General features: G+C 38.7%; 1 protein-coding gene across 3 annotated transcripts in view; it reads right to left on the reverse strand.

Moving 5' to 3' along the window:
• Positions 1-16,749, reverse strand: part of gria1a (glutamate receptor, ionotropic, AMPA 1a) — a 65,379-nt gene that overhangs the window by 2,465 nt on the left and 46,165 nt on the right. For 2 of the 3 annotated variants that reach the window (XM_023419314.2, XM_087177391.1), the window contains exons 12-14: positions 10,391-10,589; positions 9,919-10,166; positions 5,867-5,981 (exon numbers count right to left, since the gene is read on the reverse strand). In XM_023419314.2, coding sequence (XP_023275082.2) covers positions 5,867-5,981; positions 9,919-10,166; positions 10,391-10,589 — 562 coding nt within the window. Of the gene's footprint in view, positions 1-5,010; positions 5,126-5,866; positions 5,982-9,918; positions 10,167-10,390; positions 10,590-16,749 lie in introns of all 3 variants that reach the window. The other variant, XM_087177392.1, reaches the window with a different exon arrangement.

Below are 16,749 nucleotides of genomic sequence, written 5' to 3' on the forward strand. Positions count from 1 at the left end.
GGGGGGCAGAGCAAAGTGTTGAGGAGCAATACCAAAGACTGTACACATACACACACATGTGACACACACATACACAAGTGCAAGGACTCAAATTCACTATAGCAAAATAACAAATATACTCAAACAGACCCATACATTCTTAGGAGCACACACGCACACAGACACACATGCACACACACACACACACACACACACACACACAAACACACACACACACACACACACACACAGAGAATACAGGTGAGCCTGTACAACCATGACACAAGAGGACAAAACAAACACATAACCACACAAAAACAAGACATCGACAATAAAAACATATTTCAGAGGCCTGTCTCACAGAGTAGCATTTAATATGTTAGCTGGATAACCTAGAAGAAGTTTTTGTTCCGGCAACTGTGAGGAGATCTTTGAGTAATAATCCAAGTATGGATAAAATTACTGTGCTGATCATGTTAAAATAACTTTATATAAAATGGTAAAATGACTTTGTTTTATAACTCCTAAGATAATTTATTACATCAGAAATAAATTAAAGATTTGTGATAAAGTCAGTGTTCCTCTTTGACTACAAAACAGGGCTTCCAGCAAAAACATTACAGTACTAGACAATGTCGGAAAAACACAGTTTAACAATACATTTGGTCAGGGTTAGAGAATGCTGTCACCTGTCAGAGGGCTCAGTAAATTTATGGTGACACTGCATGATACCCCCTGCCCACTCAACTTTTGGCACATTTTACAATAGGTATTGATAAAAAAAAAGATCATAAATTATTTGTAGTTGTTCCTTTGCGGCTATAAACCAGAGTTTCTCACAGAACAGCAAGTACAGTAGGTAGTCAGAAAAGCCTTGAATAAAGTCTACTGCTGCATATTAATTGCACTGAGGTCGAGTGTACACTGTTGGACTCCATGTTGGATATTCCATCACTGCAGAGACAGAGAATGTGAGGCGACTTCATGATGACACTATCATATAAATAAGAAGTATTCTGACTGCGCCCTAATGACGAGAAGTAATCAGCCTTTTTAATTTAAAAAAGAAGAATGTCTGCACACTGAAAATTAGCTCCCAGTGATTTATTCAAGCCACATTTTGGTCACAGGCCTTTATCAAGTCATTTTTAATTTAACAAAGCATGCTGCCGCAGTGCTCCTCTCTACAGAAACAGAGGTTACATTAGTGAAACATTTTAATTTTCTGTTTGTTTCATATTTATTTGTGTCATTTTTTTTCTTCGTAAGGGAAGAAGACAAAGTTATTCATGTTTCTTTGAAGATCCCACATGTTGCAAGTGCACGGGTTCATAGCTTTGTTGAAACAAGCTTTGTGAGACCAGATTCACCAGTGTTAGATTAGATCAGTAATGCTTGATACTAATTGAAGAACCACACTGTTTGAACTTGCTTCGTGAGACAGGCCCCAGATACTGAAAACAGATACTGATCTAATATTTTTGACTATACATTTCTAAAAATTTTACACAATGTCTCAGTCAAATTACTCAAACACACACAACTATTTTCTACAAATAAGATTTTGTGAGGGAACTGGTAGGTTCAGGTAAAATACATAAACACCCCACAACACATGCATTCATGCAGCAACAGCACAAACAAGTCATTTGACAAGTTTGACATTGCTTCATATTATAGGCCATTATTCTCTATTGCAATGGTACCTCCTTACATTTCTGCCTATTTATAGTCTATAATTAAATGGAATCATTAAGATTAAGACTTAAATCAGTCAATATAATTTAAGTCATGGAACAATGACGACTAACGGGGAGGTTATTTCATGTAAATCCACTTGGGGAATACATTTGAGATCAATGCTACATGGAAAGCTATGCTGTTACAGTTGTTATTATGCCTTGACCTGCATTTGAGTTTACAATTAGCACAGGCTATTAGCCACCACAGATTTTCAGGCTTTTATTTCTCCATTCACTTAGATAAATAGATTTTAACTCCAAGGGCAAATTTGCATTTTAATACATTTGGTCTGTCTTTGGGCCGAACATCATTTAGATAATCCTTCCATATAAAGTAGTATTATGTGATGTAATTAATGTTTTTATACTCAAGTGTGTCAATCTGTGTGCTATGGACGACTGAGAGTATGCAGATTTCAGAGACTAATTCTTCCTCTCAGGTTGAATTTATGTTTATCACCTGGAGCTGTGTTCACAAAGCTTCCTAATGTTGGTCCTAGCGGCCAAATCCTTGGATGGAGTGTATGTGAACGTGTGTGTATTGAAACTTTCTACTTAAAAAATACAAAAGCTACTAATGAAGTGTCTTATCCCTTCACACAGTGAATAAATGTTAGAATAGAGAGTTAAGAGTTGTTCCAGAGAGTGTAAGTGTACTTTAAGCAGATGAGAAAATAGTTGCAAAATGAAAAGCATCACATATTGAAAGAATAGCTTGTTCAGTTTGTTGCAGAGAGTGTGATGAGAAGACTGATACCTTTCTCATCCCTGTATGGTAAATATGAAGCTAAAGCCTGCAGCCAGTTAGCTTAGGTTAGCATAAAACAGAAATATTAAAACATTAAATTACCAGGGTTTATGTGCCGGATTGTTTTATTAAACAAAACAAATTAAATGCACATAAAACCTATGTGTTAGTGAGCTTTACAGCTGCTGCCAGGTGGATTTTAGCTAAGCTAGCCGTTCCCCTGTTTCCAGTCTTTATGCTAAGCTAATTTGAACTAGCTGCAGCAACATTGTTAGTGCATAAATATGAGAGTGGTTAAATCTTCTCATTTAACTCTCGGGAAGAAGGTGATCAAGCAACTTTTCCAAAATGTCAAATTATATCTTTCAAGTCAAGTTATGTTCCCAAACACAATATTTACTACAGAGAGATTGAAAATTTCACAGTAAACAGCTCTTAAATATGAATTTATGAATTGTGACTTATGTCTGCAAACATTATTTGTTAATTGACCAATGACTAAACTAACAAATAATGGAGTACCTTGCTTTGAGCCTTTGCTATGTTAAAATCTCTACATAAGATAATATTATTTGTAATATGTTCCACAGAGACAGAGCCCACCATAGCACATAGTTTGACACCCCTGCATTCAACTATGAAAATATGAGCAGGGGGAAGGAAGAGAAAAAGATCTTGTGCTGACAGATCAGAAGGCTGGTTACATCTCAACCACATTCAGAGGTAGCTGAGCTCAAGAGCAAAGCTTTTCTGACACGAAGAGCTGCTTCTTGAGACAGTGGATAACATAAACCACAAATGCATGCAAGCACAGTGGCAGACTTGGTGTGACTTGGGGGTCGATCTAGCAGATTGACAGGGTTTGCATCTATACATGCACACTCTCCAGTGTGAGATGGGGCAGAATTATCATAAAGGTTATGGCAAAGGCTATGGCTAAACTTATTTGAAGGGTTCAGTAAAGTCCAATGGCCTAATGTCATCATCTGTCTCCCTCATGTCCTGTTTCTTTTTCTCATTTTTTTTTCCTCCTTGGGATGGAGATCTATTCTAGCAAATTACTTTCAGAGTGATTTTTATTTAATCTAGTACAAACTCAAGGTTATCATAGGACTTGATCTGTGTGTATGCGTCTGTGTGTGTTTGGGGGGTTGGACAATCTATTTTAAGAGGATTTATTCCACCTATATGGTAACTGTAGTCCCTATGTGTATATCAGTATAAATAACAATCCTAACTAATCCACCACACAATATTTATTTACACGCTGGTAATGAACATTAAATCTCTGACAACACAAGCTCATCAGTGGGAAGAAACAGACACCGGAGTACCACCAGAATACTGGCCCAAATATAAGACGATGTTTTCCTTTGAAAGATACATTTTTAAAGGTGGGGGTCCTTTCACATAAGAGGACCAGATGTTTTACATATTCACAACAGCAGATGTCTTTGAATAATGAGGGCTCGTGTGCTACAGAATTGCTACTCTACGACGGACCTGTGCTAAGCTAGCTTGTTTTAGTGTTGCTGAGCATGCTATGGTCTAATACCTGCTAGCACTGATCAACCCCAAAAAATTCCAGTAAGCTATGTCACATTCGAAAGGAAAAAAGAAAACCAATTTGTCCTGTTGCCAATTAAAAGTTGAATTCATAGGCAGTAAAAGACATTGATGTTCAGTTAGGGCTTTCCCTCATATAGCCTTACTTGGTTTGGTATGACCTATTGCTTTTGGTGGCTAATGTTAGCAGGTATAGGTATACTGTAGTGTAACTGATATCGCTGAGCCAGTGTGCTGACTTCACTACTGTTAAATTGTGCTATAGCATTAACTATGGTCCTTTCAATGACACTGGCTGCTCTTCAGCAAGTAATGTAGACTAAATTACATGTAAATCTTACAGCATAAATGGATTGCATTCACTCGAGTGTTTTCATTTTTGAACATGGCTAGACTAGAAAGAGAGCTGAAAATTTAGAAAACACAAACAATTTCCTACATTTGTGGAAAATAATAATAGCAGTAGTAGTGACAGTAGCAGGAAGGGGTTGATTTGATTCCATTTGATTATTGGAATTCAAAATGTTTCTTGATGAAGCGAAAGTGTCCAATCAAATTATTTGTTTTGCTAGACTGATGTACTGATTTTTCATATTTTTTTCATAATCTTGTATCCCAAAATGTAATTTCTTTACTCATACATAACTTACTATAAACAAATACAACTTTTTAAGTTGATTACTTTGTTTTTAGTCATTTACTGCACCTTTATTTAAATGTAACAATACATGTTAAACACAGTGTATCTACCTACTCTGTTGCATGTAGTGTTTCTCATCTTAGTATTTATCCAAAAACGTGTTCTAAATGCGGGGTCGTCTTATGTTCGGGCCAATACGGTAGTACCACCAGAGCCACATGGGCATATTGCTCAGTGTAATAGAGGCTGAGGGCTGGACGTGGGGCTGGTCTAGGATCAGGGCAGGGTTGTGCTGGGAGGTGCTGTGAGGTGACAGGTTTGGGTTGGAGACTAACCTTTCTTCCGGAGTCCTTGCTGCCACACTCCCCTTTATCGTACCACCATTTGTTTTTCAGTTTGTCTAAGACGGCTTGCTCATTGAGTTTCAACACCGCTAGGTTTACTGGGATTCTTCCAACCATAAGGAAATAACATAAATAACATATTATACCATGTTATTTTATGTTATTAATTCAGAAACACACAGCAGCAAATACATACACACGTTAATGCTTGAGCTGGCTTATCGGTCAAACTTATCACTTATCACACACACCACACACACACCCACACACATATATAAAGCATAAAAATCATTAGAAACATCAGAGTCAAAGTGATATGCATTAATACTCCATCTAGCTTGGCTTGCTCCCTAAGGCAGTAGATGTGTATTACTATATCACTTTGGGTAACCGGCACACTGCTTACCCTCATTTATGCAACCTGAATGTCTCAGTTGTATCTTTAGTTAAAAGCAAGGATGTAAATGGCCACATTTGAAAAATAAACAGGAATATAATCCATATCTAAATGGATGCATGTGGTTTTAATGTATCAATGAGCATGAGCGACCCAGCTGGTTTAATTACAGGACATTGATCCGTTTTAAATTATTGTCGCTCATTTTGTTTAAGCAAGGCTGATGATACAAAATCCCCCCCCCCTCTGTGGTTTTCAGATTCAGCCGCTGGTGGCCACATAATCCCCCCCTTGGCACTTTCCCTTTGCTCTTCCCCACACCACAGAGAGATAAAGTGTTGTCTGAGTAGAAGTGCAGTGTGAGCCTGCCGGTTACCCACTTCCCCACAACCCTCCCTCCACTCTCAGTGGTGGTGGGTTACCCGCAGGGTTTTTCAAACTGGCTCTGACCTTGGAGTCCCCGCCCCCGCTGCCGCACTCTCCCTTGTCGTACCACCACTTGTTTTTCAATTTGTCCAAGAGGCCCTGCTCGTTCAGTTTTAACACTGCCAGGTTTACTGGGTTTCTTGAAAATAATATAAAATGATAGTCATTAGGAGACACTCTATGGGACAGATATAAAAAGATTGGTCGCATGGTGGTGGTGATTATGACAACATTGACTTTCTATTTGAGACTCTCCTGCTGATAACTACTGATATGAAGCAGGAGTCCTGGCTTTGGATGCACATGTTCAATATATGTTAGTTGGGGCTAAAATGCTGAGCACCCATACAGTAGTAAAGTCAGGTTTTACCAAGCAGGGGCCTCAGAGAGAGGCAGAGCAGACACTATAAATGGAGATGACTTGGATACAGAGGACTGTCTACAGATGGTAATTTCCTTTCAGTGGCACCAGCATACAGATTGCTATGGTAACTAACCTATCAATATTCAACCCATAACGGCATCCTGGTGGATAGAGGCCCATGTTGATTCATTTATAACTATCAGCAGAGATACAGACTGAGGCTTTGAATGTTTTAACAGTCACGTTCACTTTCATGGAAAGTTTATGTCTTTAACAGGCTGAAAGGAAACTGTGTGACCAACTATAGAGAGTCCTGAGACCATACGAACCGTCTCGTCCAAAGCATCTCCTCAAAGGTTGCTTTCTCTCTCTGGTGAGTGTGTGTGTGTATTTCCTATAGCTGACTGGCCGTGAACAAAGACTCTCTCCATCCACAAATCACAGAAAGGCAAAATCTGACATCATAATTTGCATAAAAGAAGTTAAGATTACAGACTTTGTCAGATTGTCTTTGCTCTCGAATCAGTGTCTGTTCTTCTCTTCAGCAGCAACAATTTAGCTTGGTAACATTCTGCCTTTCTCACCAGTGGACGCAGAAGAGTCTTTATCCCCAACCTTGAGTTCACAACACAGCTGTAGGGAACACGGAGCTGGTAAAACCTCTGAATTCTTTCTCAGCCCAGTGGACTCAGACAGAAAGAAAGAAGTCAAAGTGTGTGGACATGAATGGTCTGGAGACCTGCAGGTCATTATGTTAGTTTGATCAGTTGGTTCGAGGCGAGCAGATGTCAGGGAGGCTACTGTATGTTAGGCAGGATGGGGTAAACAGTCAGGCAGACATGGGGGTGGCTGGACATCGTGCATGTAAGAAATGGAGCAGGAAGCACAGAATATATACAGAACATTAAACAGGAATCAGGATCAGGAAGTGTTCTTTGATGACCGCCCTGTAAAACAAAGAGTTATGTCATTTGAGTAGCTTTGTTTTCAAAGAGCTACTTTCAATTAGGGGCTGCAGTGCAACAAAAATAATACAACATATATATTTTTATATATCCAATGACAAGTTCAATGTTGTGAGATCTGTTTCGGTCATAAGTGACAATCCACATTATACATGTGCGATTTTCTATTCTGCTTCATTCCGTTGCTTTACTGCTGCTAGTCTAAGTGGTGAAGGAAGTATTCAGATCCTTAAGTAAAAGTACTAATACCACTCTGTAAAAATTTAAAATACATTACAAGTTAAGGTCATGCACTGAAAGTATGTAAGTATTATCAGGAAAAAGTACTTAAGTACTCACGCAGAAAAATGTCCCATGTGACTGTTATATTATTTCAACATTAGACTATCGCTACTGTTACATCAATGTCTAGGCAGCATTTTACTGTTGTAGTTGGTTGAGATGTATTTATTTAGGGCTGTAAATAATAATTTTCCTTATGGAATAATCTGCTGATTACCTGCTCAATTAATCAATTCAACTGACTGTTTTGTCAGTAAAAGTTCAGAAAATAATTGTGTTTGTTTTGCTCAAACCTCACAATTATTAAAAATAATAAAAATTACTAAAATAAGTTATAGGAAAAGCAGCAAATATTTGAGTAGGTGGAACCATGAACTGTTTGGCATTTTGGCAAAGATTATCAAAATAGGGTAAGTTTTCTGTCAATCAGCTAATCGATTAATCAACTGATCATTTCAGCTCTACTTACGTATATTGTTAGGTATGTACTTTCATTTATCACAAAGCATCATATTTTATAAATTCTTCATATGTTTTGTATGAAAAAATCTTAATCTAAAAAGTAACTAGTAACTACAGCTGTCAGATAATTGTACTGGAGTAAAACTACTTCAAGTACTTCAAATTTTATACTTCAGTACAGTAACTGAGTAAATGTACTTAGTTTCTTTCCACCACTGTTACTCTCCACTTGTGAAGCACAATAAATGCATTTTAACGTGAATGCAGTGAAACAGAAAGTGTTGTAATCATGGCTAGCTAATTTAACCAAAAACTGAATTGATGTTTTTCTTTAGCTACAGTTAATCTACATAAGAATTTTCCCAATGAGTTCCACGCAATGTGAACTGGTATCTGATCGGTATGAGCAGATACTCTGAGATTATGTATCTGACTCAGTATCTTGAGAGAGAAAGTCAGATCGGTGCATCCCTAATGTTCAGCAAATTGAAAATTCAGCAATACAAAGTCATGTATCAACAATGCATTACAGTTATAATTGAACTGAACTCTTTGAACTGACAGGACATTCACATATGTCTGATTCTAGGTAAGCAGCACAATCAGTTCACTTCTCCCTGACCCATAAAAAACATTCGAATTATTCTCATTTCCATTCCTTTAACACAAAACGTCCAATCATGAACATTTGTTATCTGTTAGTGAAACTCAGTATCAGACATCTGTGAATGGACAGAGTGGCAACCTGCGAATAACACACATCGTTGGCTAATAATTAACACAAAGAGAGGGAGATAATGGGGGCCATCCTCGGCTGTTCAACACTGCATGGCATTGCTACACTGTACGTTTAGACCAAGCTGACGACATGATTTGGGAGCAGATTCAATTCACCACTTGTCTTACTACTAATACAGCACTTACTGGCAGTATGAAATCCAATTTGTCTGGATTTTATAAGGAGCCACTGACTAAGGCTTGTCAGCGTGTTCTGACCTTTGGCTGTCAACCAAGGTGGAAGCCGAATGAATCCTCAGAGAGTTTGAATGAAATCTCCCCATATGGCTCCTTTCATTAAAATGAATGGGGCCTATTAGAGACAGATTAAAAGCTTCAGATGCCACCAGCTCCTGTTCTCTCTCTGTAGTAACAGGAGAAATATGAATGGGAAGTTGGTTAATATGTTAATGTAATGTGAAATGACAGCTGCTGCTCTTGGACATCGATCGCATAAGTACATCAAGTATGAATTATCATTCATTGCATCAATTATTACATTGAATATGGCAAATATAAATTCAACTCTGCTGACTCTACATTCAAGGTGCGAGCCCTGGTGTAAGTGGGAAAGTAGCCATATGGGATGTGCTCCTTGTATTTGGGATCCTGCTTCAAAAGCCCTGCTGGTTTGTGAGAGGTGCAGTTACATCTTGTATGCGTGTGTGTTCCAGGGGATGCTCGAAGCAGACCGCATGAAACCAGCCATCGCAAATACTTATGAAGAAGAATGTAATTAAAGGGCAGCAGGAAAACAAGTGTGGGAACATATTCCATAGTCGTACTTTACACTTCTGCCAGTGCTCACAAGTCAGCTACGAATAGGCTGGCTGCATACGTACATATGCAGACACAAACAAAGATGGGCTTCAGTCATGAATATGGGCACGATGGAGTTGTAAATGTCTGTGTGACGTGCGCAAACTACAAACAAAAGAAAAAAAAGTTTGATGAAGTATTTTAAAAGCATCAGCATGCCTTCTACATCTGATCAGAATGAATTCAAAGTATGAAAAACAAAATACTAAAACTGATATGTTATATTATTATGATAAAAAAAAGATGCACAAATAAATAAAAAAGGCATGAAACCAATAAATCCAAGCTCATGTATGTGTTCATACATGAGGAAATTCTGCAAATGAACAGGTGACATATGATGCTCATGCATGAGCTCCAATAAAAGCTCTTGAAGGCTTTTATCCAGTGCAGTGGCAGAGGTTTACCTGAGAGGGGAGCCCTTGGGTGTGGCGATGCCATAACCTTTAGAGTCCAGGTTCCCTCCCACCTTCATGGTGTCGCAGGGTTTCCTCTGCTCTATGTACTCGTTCATAGTGGACTCCAGCAGGTAGGCATACTTGCCCTTGGACTTCCTGACTCTCATTACACCCTCGTCCGTGGTCTTGACAAACACAGATGGGTCAGCCGCCTTCATGTAGGACCACATCTTCTCGAACACAGCGATCTTAGACCTCTGACAACCAGGAATGGAAATGAGAGAGATGGGAGGAAAGAGAAAGAGACAGTCAGTGTGAATACTATATTATATCTCTCTTTAAACTGTAAAACTACTGCTCCTGCTTCGCGTTTAAAGCGTTCAACTGGCAAAACACAGGCTGGCTTTTAATATGAAGCAGTCACTGGAAAAGTATTTTGTATTTGTCACAGAGGTTAGTGTTTGAATAAATGTTTCCTCACCCTGAAGAACTCTTTGGTGGAACCGGCATCCAGCGTTCCATAGGCGATTTCAGTCTGCTTGGCCAAATCCTCAGCACTCTCTATAGGAGACACCATCCTCTCCACTGTCAGGAAGGCAGCCAAGTTGGCAGTATAGGAGGAGATGATGATAAGGGTGAAGAACCACCACACGCCTCCAACAATACGGCCAGACAGAGAGCTAAAAACAGGAGGACAGGATGTTTGGTTGGATCAAAAATAAATACATAAAAGACACTGTATTACAAGATCATGTACACTCCAATTCATAAAATGTTTTCCCATGTTATTTTTTTCATGCATCAAACAGAATAAATAATATATATTAATGCAATGACTTGGAAAATAAATAGCAACCGTCTTTTTCTTCCTGGCCAAATTTTGCGCACAATCAAGAAAATCAATCAAAAACCTTGTGATGTTCGCACCATCCAAATGACCTACATTGCATCACACTCCCTCTGCACTCACACACTCTTCATTCCACCAGGCTTGGAGAGCTTAGTCCAATGTGCTAAGGAAAGATAACCAGTTCCACAAAGGCCCACTCAGCTTCCTGCCTGCCAAATTAATCTCACTTTAAGAAAGTTGCCAATATGTTTCATGCAACCACGCGCATTAATTGTTGGGGATTAATAAGCAGAGGAGAACACTTAGACACTGCTCTAATTGCACTTTCAAAAAAAGAAAAAAAGAAAAAAAAACAGGATGATTTTTGAGCAAAATCCCCTGAGTCAAATCCCTGTCTTTCCCCTGTGCATGTCTCCTCACCTCGAGAGAAGCCAGCTAGAACAGCAACAGCAGAAATCATGTTGCGTTACATATCAGGTCCACGACAAGCGCGGAGGCACAGAGTGGCGGGGCTTACGCAATGAAAATGACACAAATCTGAAACAAAAAAGGCTTTCATGATTCACCTTTGTGCCGTCAAGCCAAATGGAGCATGAACATGAAGGCGAGATTAAGTATGGGGGGAAAAAAAAAAAAAGAAAAAAAAAGAGAAGCTAAAACATAATCATTTAAGATGCTTTTCAGATGACGGGTGGATGATGAAAGAGCAGCCAGGGAGCGAGTGCAAAGCAAACACAGAATGGATGCAGAGCCTTTGAAAATCAGGCGGGAGAATGCAGAGCTGTCTGCAGGGTGTGTGTGTGTGTGTGTGTATGTGTGTGTGTGTGTGTGTGTATTTTGACTTGTTCACTGATCACTGCTAAAACGGCTGTGCGTAAGGTTAAGCTTTGACTGTGAAGTGAGAAGAGCAACATGTTTTTTCCAAATACCTCAGTGAATATTTATTACTGCAGCAAAACTGTTCATGAACAAGACGCTGGATTCTCCTGCGTCAGAAGTGAAAATTAGAGATACAGTTACAGAGCCAAAAAAAACATCTCAGTCCTTGGACCCTCATCAGGTAAACAGTACTATATGTATTATATATATTTATGTAAACATAGACCAAAAAAAAAGCCAATAAAGGGGCACCAGCAGCATCTCCCAGCATCCATACATGGTAAGGTCTATTATTGTTTTCCCTCTACTTCCCTCTTTAGATTGTGGACAAAAATAGTATGTTACGAAGTACGAAATATCAAAAGATAAAGTACATATAAATAGTACATACCATCTGATAGGATCAAGATACACAAGGAGGACTATACACATATACATATACACAGATCAGCCACAACATTAACAACAGGTGACTGGTTATAATGTTGTGGCTGTTCATTGTGATTTAATACTTATTTTTTATTGTCAATTATTTAAGATAAGGTTCTTTTGCTTCTGTCTGACACTGCCATATTCACATGTACTGACTCAGTGGCACAGTTGTTAACTGACTGAACATGGCTGACTGTTTGTGTGGATACATGTCTCCGAAGTCACCGAAATGTTTGTGAAATGCAATATTTGCGGGACAACATAGGCGGAGCAACAAGTCACTTTCTAAATATTTAACTGTTGTCCTTCATGTAATAATAAAAACATTGTGGCATTTTTGATATCTTGAGAAGGATGAGTGCTCTGCCACAGCCTAACCCCCCCAATTTTGCCTTCTGGTAAAGTTAAGTACTGCGTGCATACAAAAAAACCTAGCAATTTATTTATCTGATATTTGCTGCCTGGTAAAGCAGAATTAAAATCATTTTTACTGAGTGGTTTTTACTTTAGCATCTGCAGCCTCTGTCGCTGCAGCACAGCAATGTGGAGAAAACTTTCCCTAACAGCAGAAAGAGTGAGGGCAGGGTTAATGAATGTCACAGAGCAGTGACTGAATATGTGGTGAAAAGCCCTGCACACTTTCAGCACAGCAGAATCTCTTAGACACTGAAGTGAAAACAGGACATATTTTTTAAAATGGTACCACCCCCCACCAAATACAACTAAAGATTTGATGAGTGGATTTGGATTCAGATTAGAGAAAATCAAACCTATTGAACCTCATTATCACAAGAGAATATTTTCAAGAACATTTTGTCGGGCCTATTACCCAAAAAAAAAAAAAAAAAGCAAAGTTTTATTATATTATGAAAATAGTTACCATTAGTGTATGTTATAGAGACAGGTTAATACTGTGGAAATAGGAATATTCAAAGCACATAATCAAAATTAGAGCTAAAATTAAGCTAAAAATTATTTTCATTGTATTCACTGATTAACTGATTAATAGTTTTGTCGAGAAAATGTCATAAATAAATAAAGATTTCTAATTTCTCTGAATTCCCGTGACATACTTAAATGAATTTTTTTGCCAACCAAAGCCAGTTTACTTTCATATATACAGTATATAGAACTATATATGACAAAGAACAGGAGCAAGTTCTCATGTTTCAACTGCTACAACCCGTGAATTTTGGCATTTTTGCTCAAAAAAATGGCTGAAGTCATTATTCGATTATTAAAATAGTGGCCAATTAACTCTCTGTCAAGACGAAGATTCAACTTATCAAACAGACAAGGGTACAACAACATAAGAAAAACTATTATTCATCCTGGCTGACAGATCAGATATCAGCTTCTTGTCTCCAGGAGCAGATCGAATATGAATTTTACCTAGAGGTTTGAGGACAGAAACACTGTAGATGAAGTGAGTGTAAATGTTCCACATTTTGCAGATTTCTTTAGATCTTTTACAATAACAATTACGATACCGTGCACATTACATTGCTGATTGAATTGTGTCTAATTACTACTCAGTTCTGTTAAAAAGAGAACAATGTGATAAACAAAGACCCACCCTAAGACTGGGGGAAAAGAGGAAAAGTGTGGTCTGTTAGGCTGAAACAGCGATATGAGAGAGAGAGAGAGAGAGAGAGAGAGAAATGGCAGAGATGAAAAGTAAACTGGATAGTACCACCAGAGGCTGACAAACTTCTTAGCTTTGACTGCTGCTGGCCTCCAGAGATGGCAGTAAACAGCTGTCTAATCCTTCTCCTTCAGTCACCCTTTTTTTTCTCTTCTTCTTCTTTCCTCCTCTCTCGCCTCTCTTCCTCTCCTTTCTTTTTCCTTTCCCCTCCATCCACCCTGCATCTCCGCTGTGCTCTCAGCCTGTCTGTTCATGTGCTTGAGGGCTGACAGGGGTTTGTTTTTTCAGCCAAGACAACAATGGCCTACACCTTGGCGCTGACATCGATGCATTCAAGTATGCACGCGTGCACACTAGCACGCACACATAGATACAAACTTGCATACACTTTTTTCCTAAGGACAATGCAAGTGTGTGTGTGTGTGTGTGTGTGTGTGTGTGTGTGTGTGTTTGTGTGTGTGTATATGTGAACAACCGGGTCACCATTTGCTGTGTGACTGGGATGAGGAGAAATAAAGGGGCTCTGTGTGTATGTGTGTGTGTGTGTGTGTGTGTGTGTGTGTGTGTGGGTGGGTGTGTGTTCGTTCTTCAGCAGCAGTCTTCCTCCCCAGTTGAGGAGAGCGACTGGCAAACACAGGCCTGTTTGTCTCTGTTTGTTTCCTTTTGAACTCGCTTCCTTTGAGCCTCCTTTCCGCTCCTCATACATTATTGCACAGCAGCCAACCTTGGTGCTTTGGTAAAACATTAACTAAGCTGTCTTATTACGGTAAGGGAAATCGTCCAAGTAGCACTGTAATTTCATAGTCATGTTAAGGCAATGATTAATCAATTATTCACTCTGCCTCTTTTATTGCATTACTATGAAAAGAAACGGTAATAGAGGCAGCGCCAGCTCAACAGCCGTGGTGCGTACAGCAATACAGTAGAACCGCATGTGCATATCATTAGTGCTGAAATCATTTTTGATTATTTGACTATTGAAATCATTTAAGAAGCAGCTATACCGAAGAATTACCTGTTGAAGCCTCTAAATCTCAGAGATCTGTCTGTTTTTCTCTTGTCAGAGTAAAATCTGAATCAGAATGAAATAAAAAGACATCACATGCTGAAGCAAAATCTGATGAGAATAAACAAAGTACCAAACTTGAACCCTTTCAAATCCCCTATTTTATTCATTTAGGTTTAGTTGTTAATTTTAGGTAACGCAGCAATTAAACCTTAGCGTAACGTTAGCAATTAAAAATCCTGCACATTGTCTAACTTACAGTAAACCATTTATTTAAAATGTTTCAGTGCTAGACCTTCATCAAGCAAATGATTATTAAAAATAAGGAGCGATCTTAAATCGGAGTGGCTGTAAGCTGGCACCCAATCGCATCACCTCATGTGCAATAGAAAGTGACAATTAACAAACATGAATTCACAATATAACAGTTTCCACTATCATACAAAGGGGTAAAGGATTAGAGACTCCATAAAGTGACAGAATTTTTCACATTGAATAGGTAAATGATTCTAAAAATGAATGCCAGGCAGATAGACAACATAAAAAAGATCCACTCCCAAATGTTATGTTACATATTACATATGTAAAGTAGCCTGTAGAGATTAATACACCTTTCGAAAAACAGCATTAATAGCAATACATTTAGTGAACATAACAAATAATTAAATAAAATCTCTTTAAATGGGCAAAAATACCATGACTGTATCATAACTGCAAGTCCAGGTCCTTACAAAAGGATCCTCTAAGTTAGAAGAAACTAAATACTTAAGATGTGGAATTGAAAGAGTCACAACTTAATGTTTTGAAAAGACCAAGATGGTCAAAATACTCAAGAAAACTTGTAAGACCCTTAACAAATCTCTGAGGAGCCCAGTATACTCTGTCCAAACTGCTTGTCAAATGTTCTGACAGTTTAGGAAATCCCCTCTCCCCACAACTTTCCAACATCAGATTAGGGAGGTCTGTGTCCAAAATCAACGATCCAACATTAACGTCCACTTCACGGCATGATTGTCCAGTTGTGTTGAGGTGAGGGAGGACGCTGGGTTTGAACTCAAAACTCAAGCTCACTATGAATATGTCCTGAATATGCCCCCCCCCCCCCCCCCCCCCCCATGCAGCAACATGTCTCACTATGTGGGGTGTTATCCTGTAGTGAGTCATCAAAACGAGGGCGATGAAAGAAAACAGCTGCTGTTGCATCTGGAAACAGGGGGTTGGCGGAAGCAGTGAGACTGAACCAAAACAATAAGCTGAAAGACACTGAAACACGCCATAGAGCTGAGTGAAACTGAAACGGCTCAGACAGGTGATTATTGCAGGTTCGGCATGATGAGTAAGTGCTTTAACGCACACACAGTCATTTGAAAAGCTATTTATACAAAAATATTGATTAAACAGCTTTAATGAATACAGGTATTTTCCATTCTTTTAATGCAAATCCACCCTTAGCATAGAACGCGTAAGTATGTTCCACTGTATATGTACAACATATACAACCAGTGTCAGTACTGCACTGTAAGTAGACATAACAGAGACCAATATTTTTCCAGGTGTGCGTGTTTTGCAAAATGAATTGGATCGTCTGTCTGTCAGATCCAGATCTTTATCCTTTGTTATATGATCTCCACCCACAGTTCCCAGAGATTCTGCTGTAGCACTAAACTCTCATTAGAATTCCCCTGGCTGGCCTCCTCTATTCGATATGGTAATTAGCAATGACTAATGACTTTAGCAAGTGTAAAAAATGAGCCAGTAATGGCCACATTACAATGGATTAGGAATTACAGAGGTTTAAATGAGAAAGAAAATGGTCTCTAATTATGGTGTGATTCTAAGACAAATCAGGGATGGAAAAGGAGTTTTCTGCTACACTGCTTTTTTTTCCTTTTTTCTTCAAAATCGGCGAGACAGCTGTATGTTCTTAATGATTTGGCACAACCACTCAAGATATATCTGGTAGGACGAGATTTATTGTGTGCCAATCAATTGAGAAGACAAAATGAGAGTGACAAGAGGCTTGAAAAG

This window comes from Seriola lalandi, unplaced genomic scaffold (genome assembly GCF_002814215.2).
Source record: "Seriola lalandi dorsalis isolate HSWRI2012SDOR001 ecotype SW California unplaced genomic scaffold, Sedor1 jcf7180002054598, whole genome shotgun sequence".
Classification (NCBI taxonomy): domain Eukaryota; kingdom Metazoa; phylum Chordata; class Actinopteri; order Carangiformes; family Carangidae; genus Seriola; species Seriola lalandi.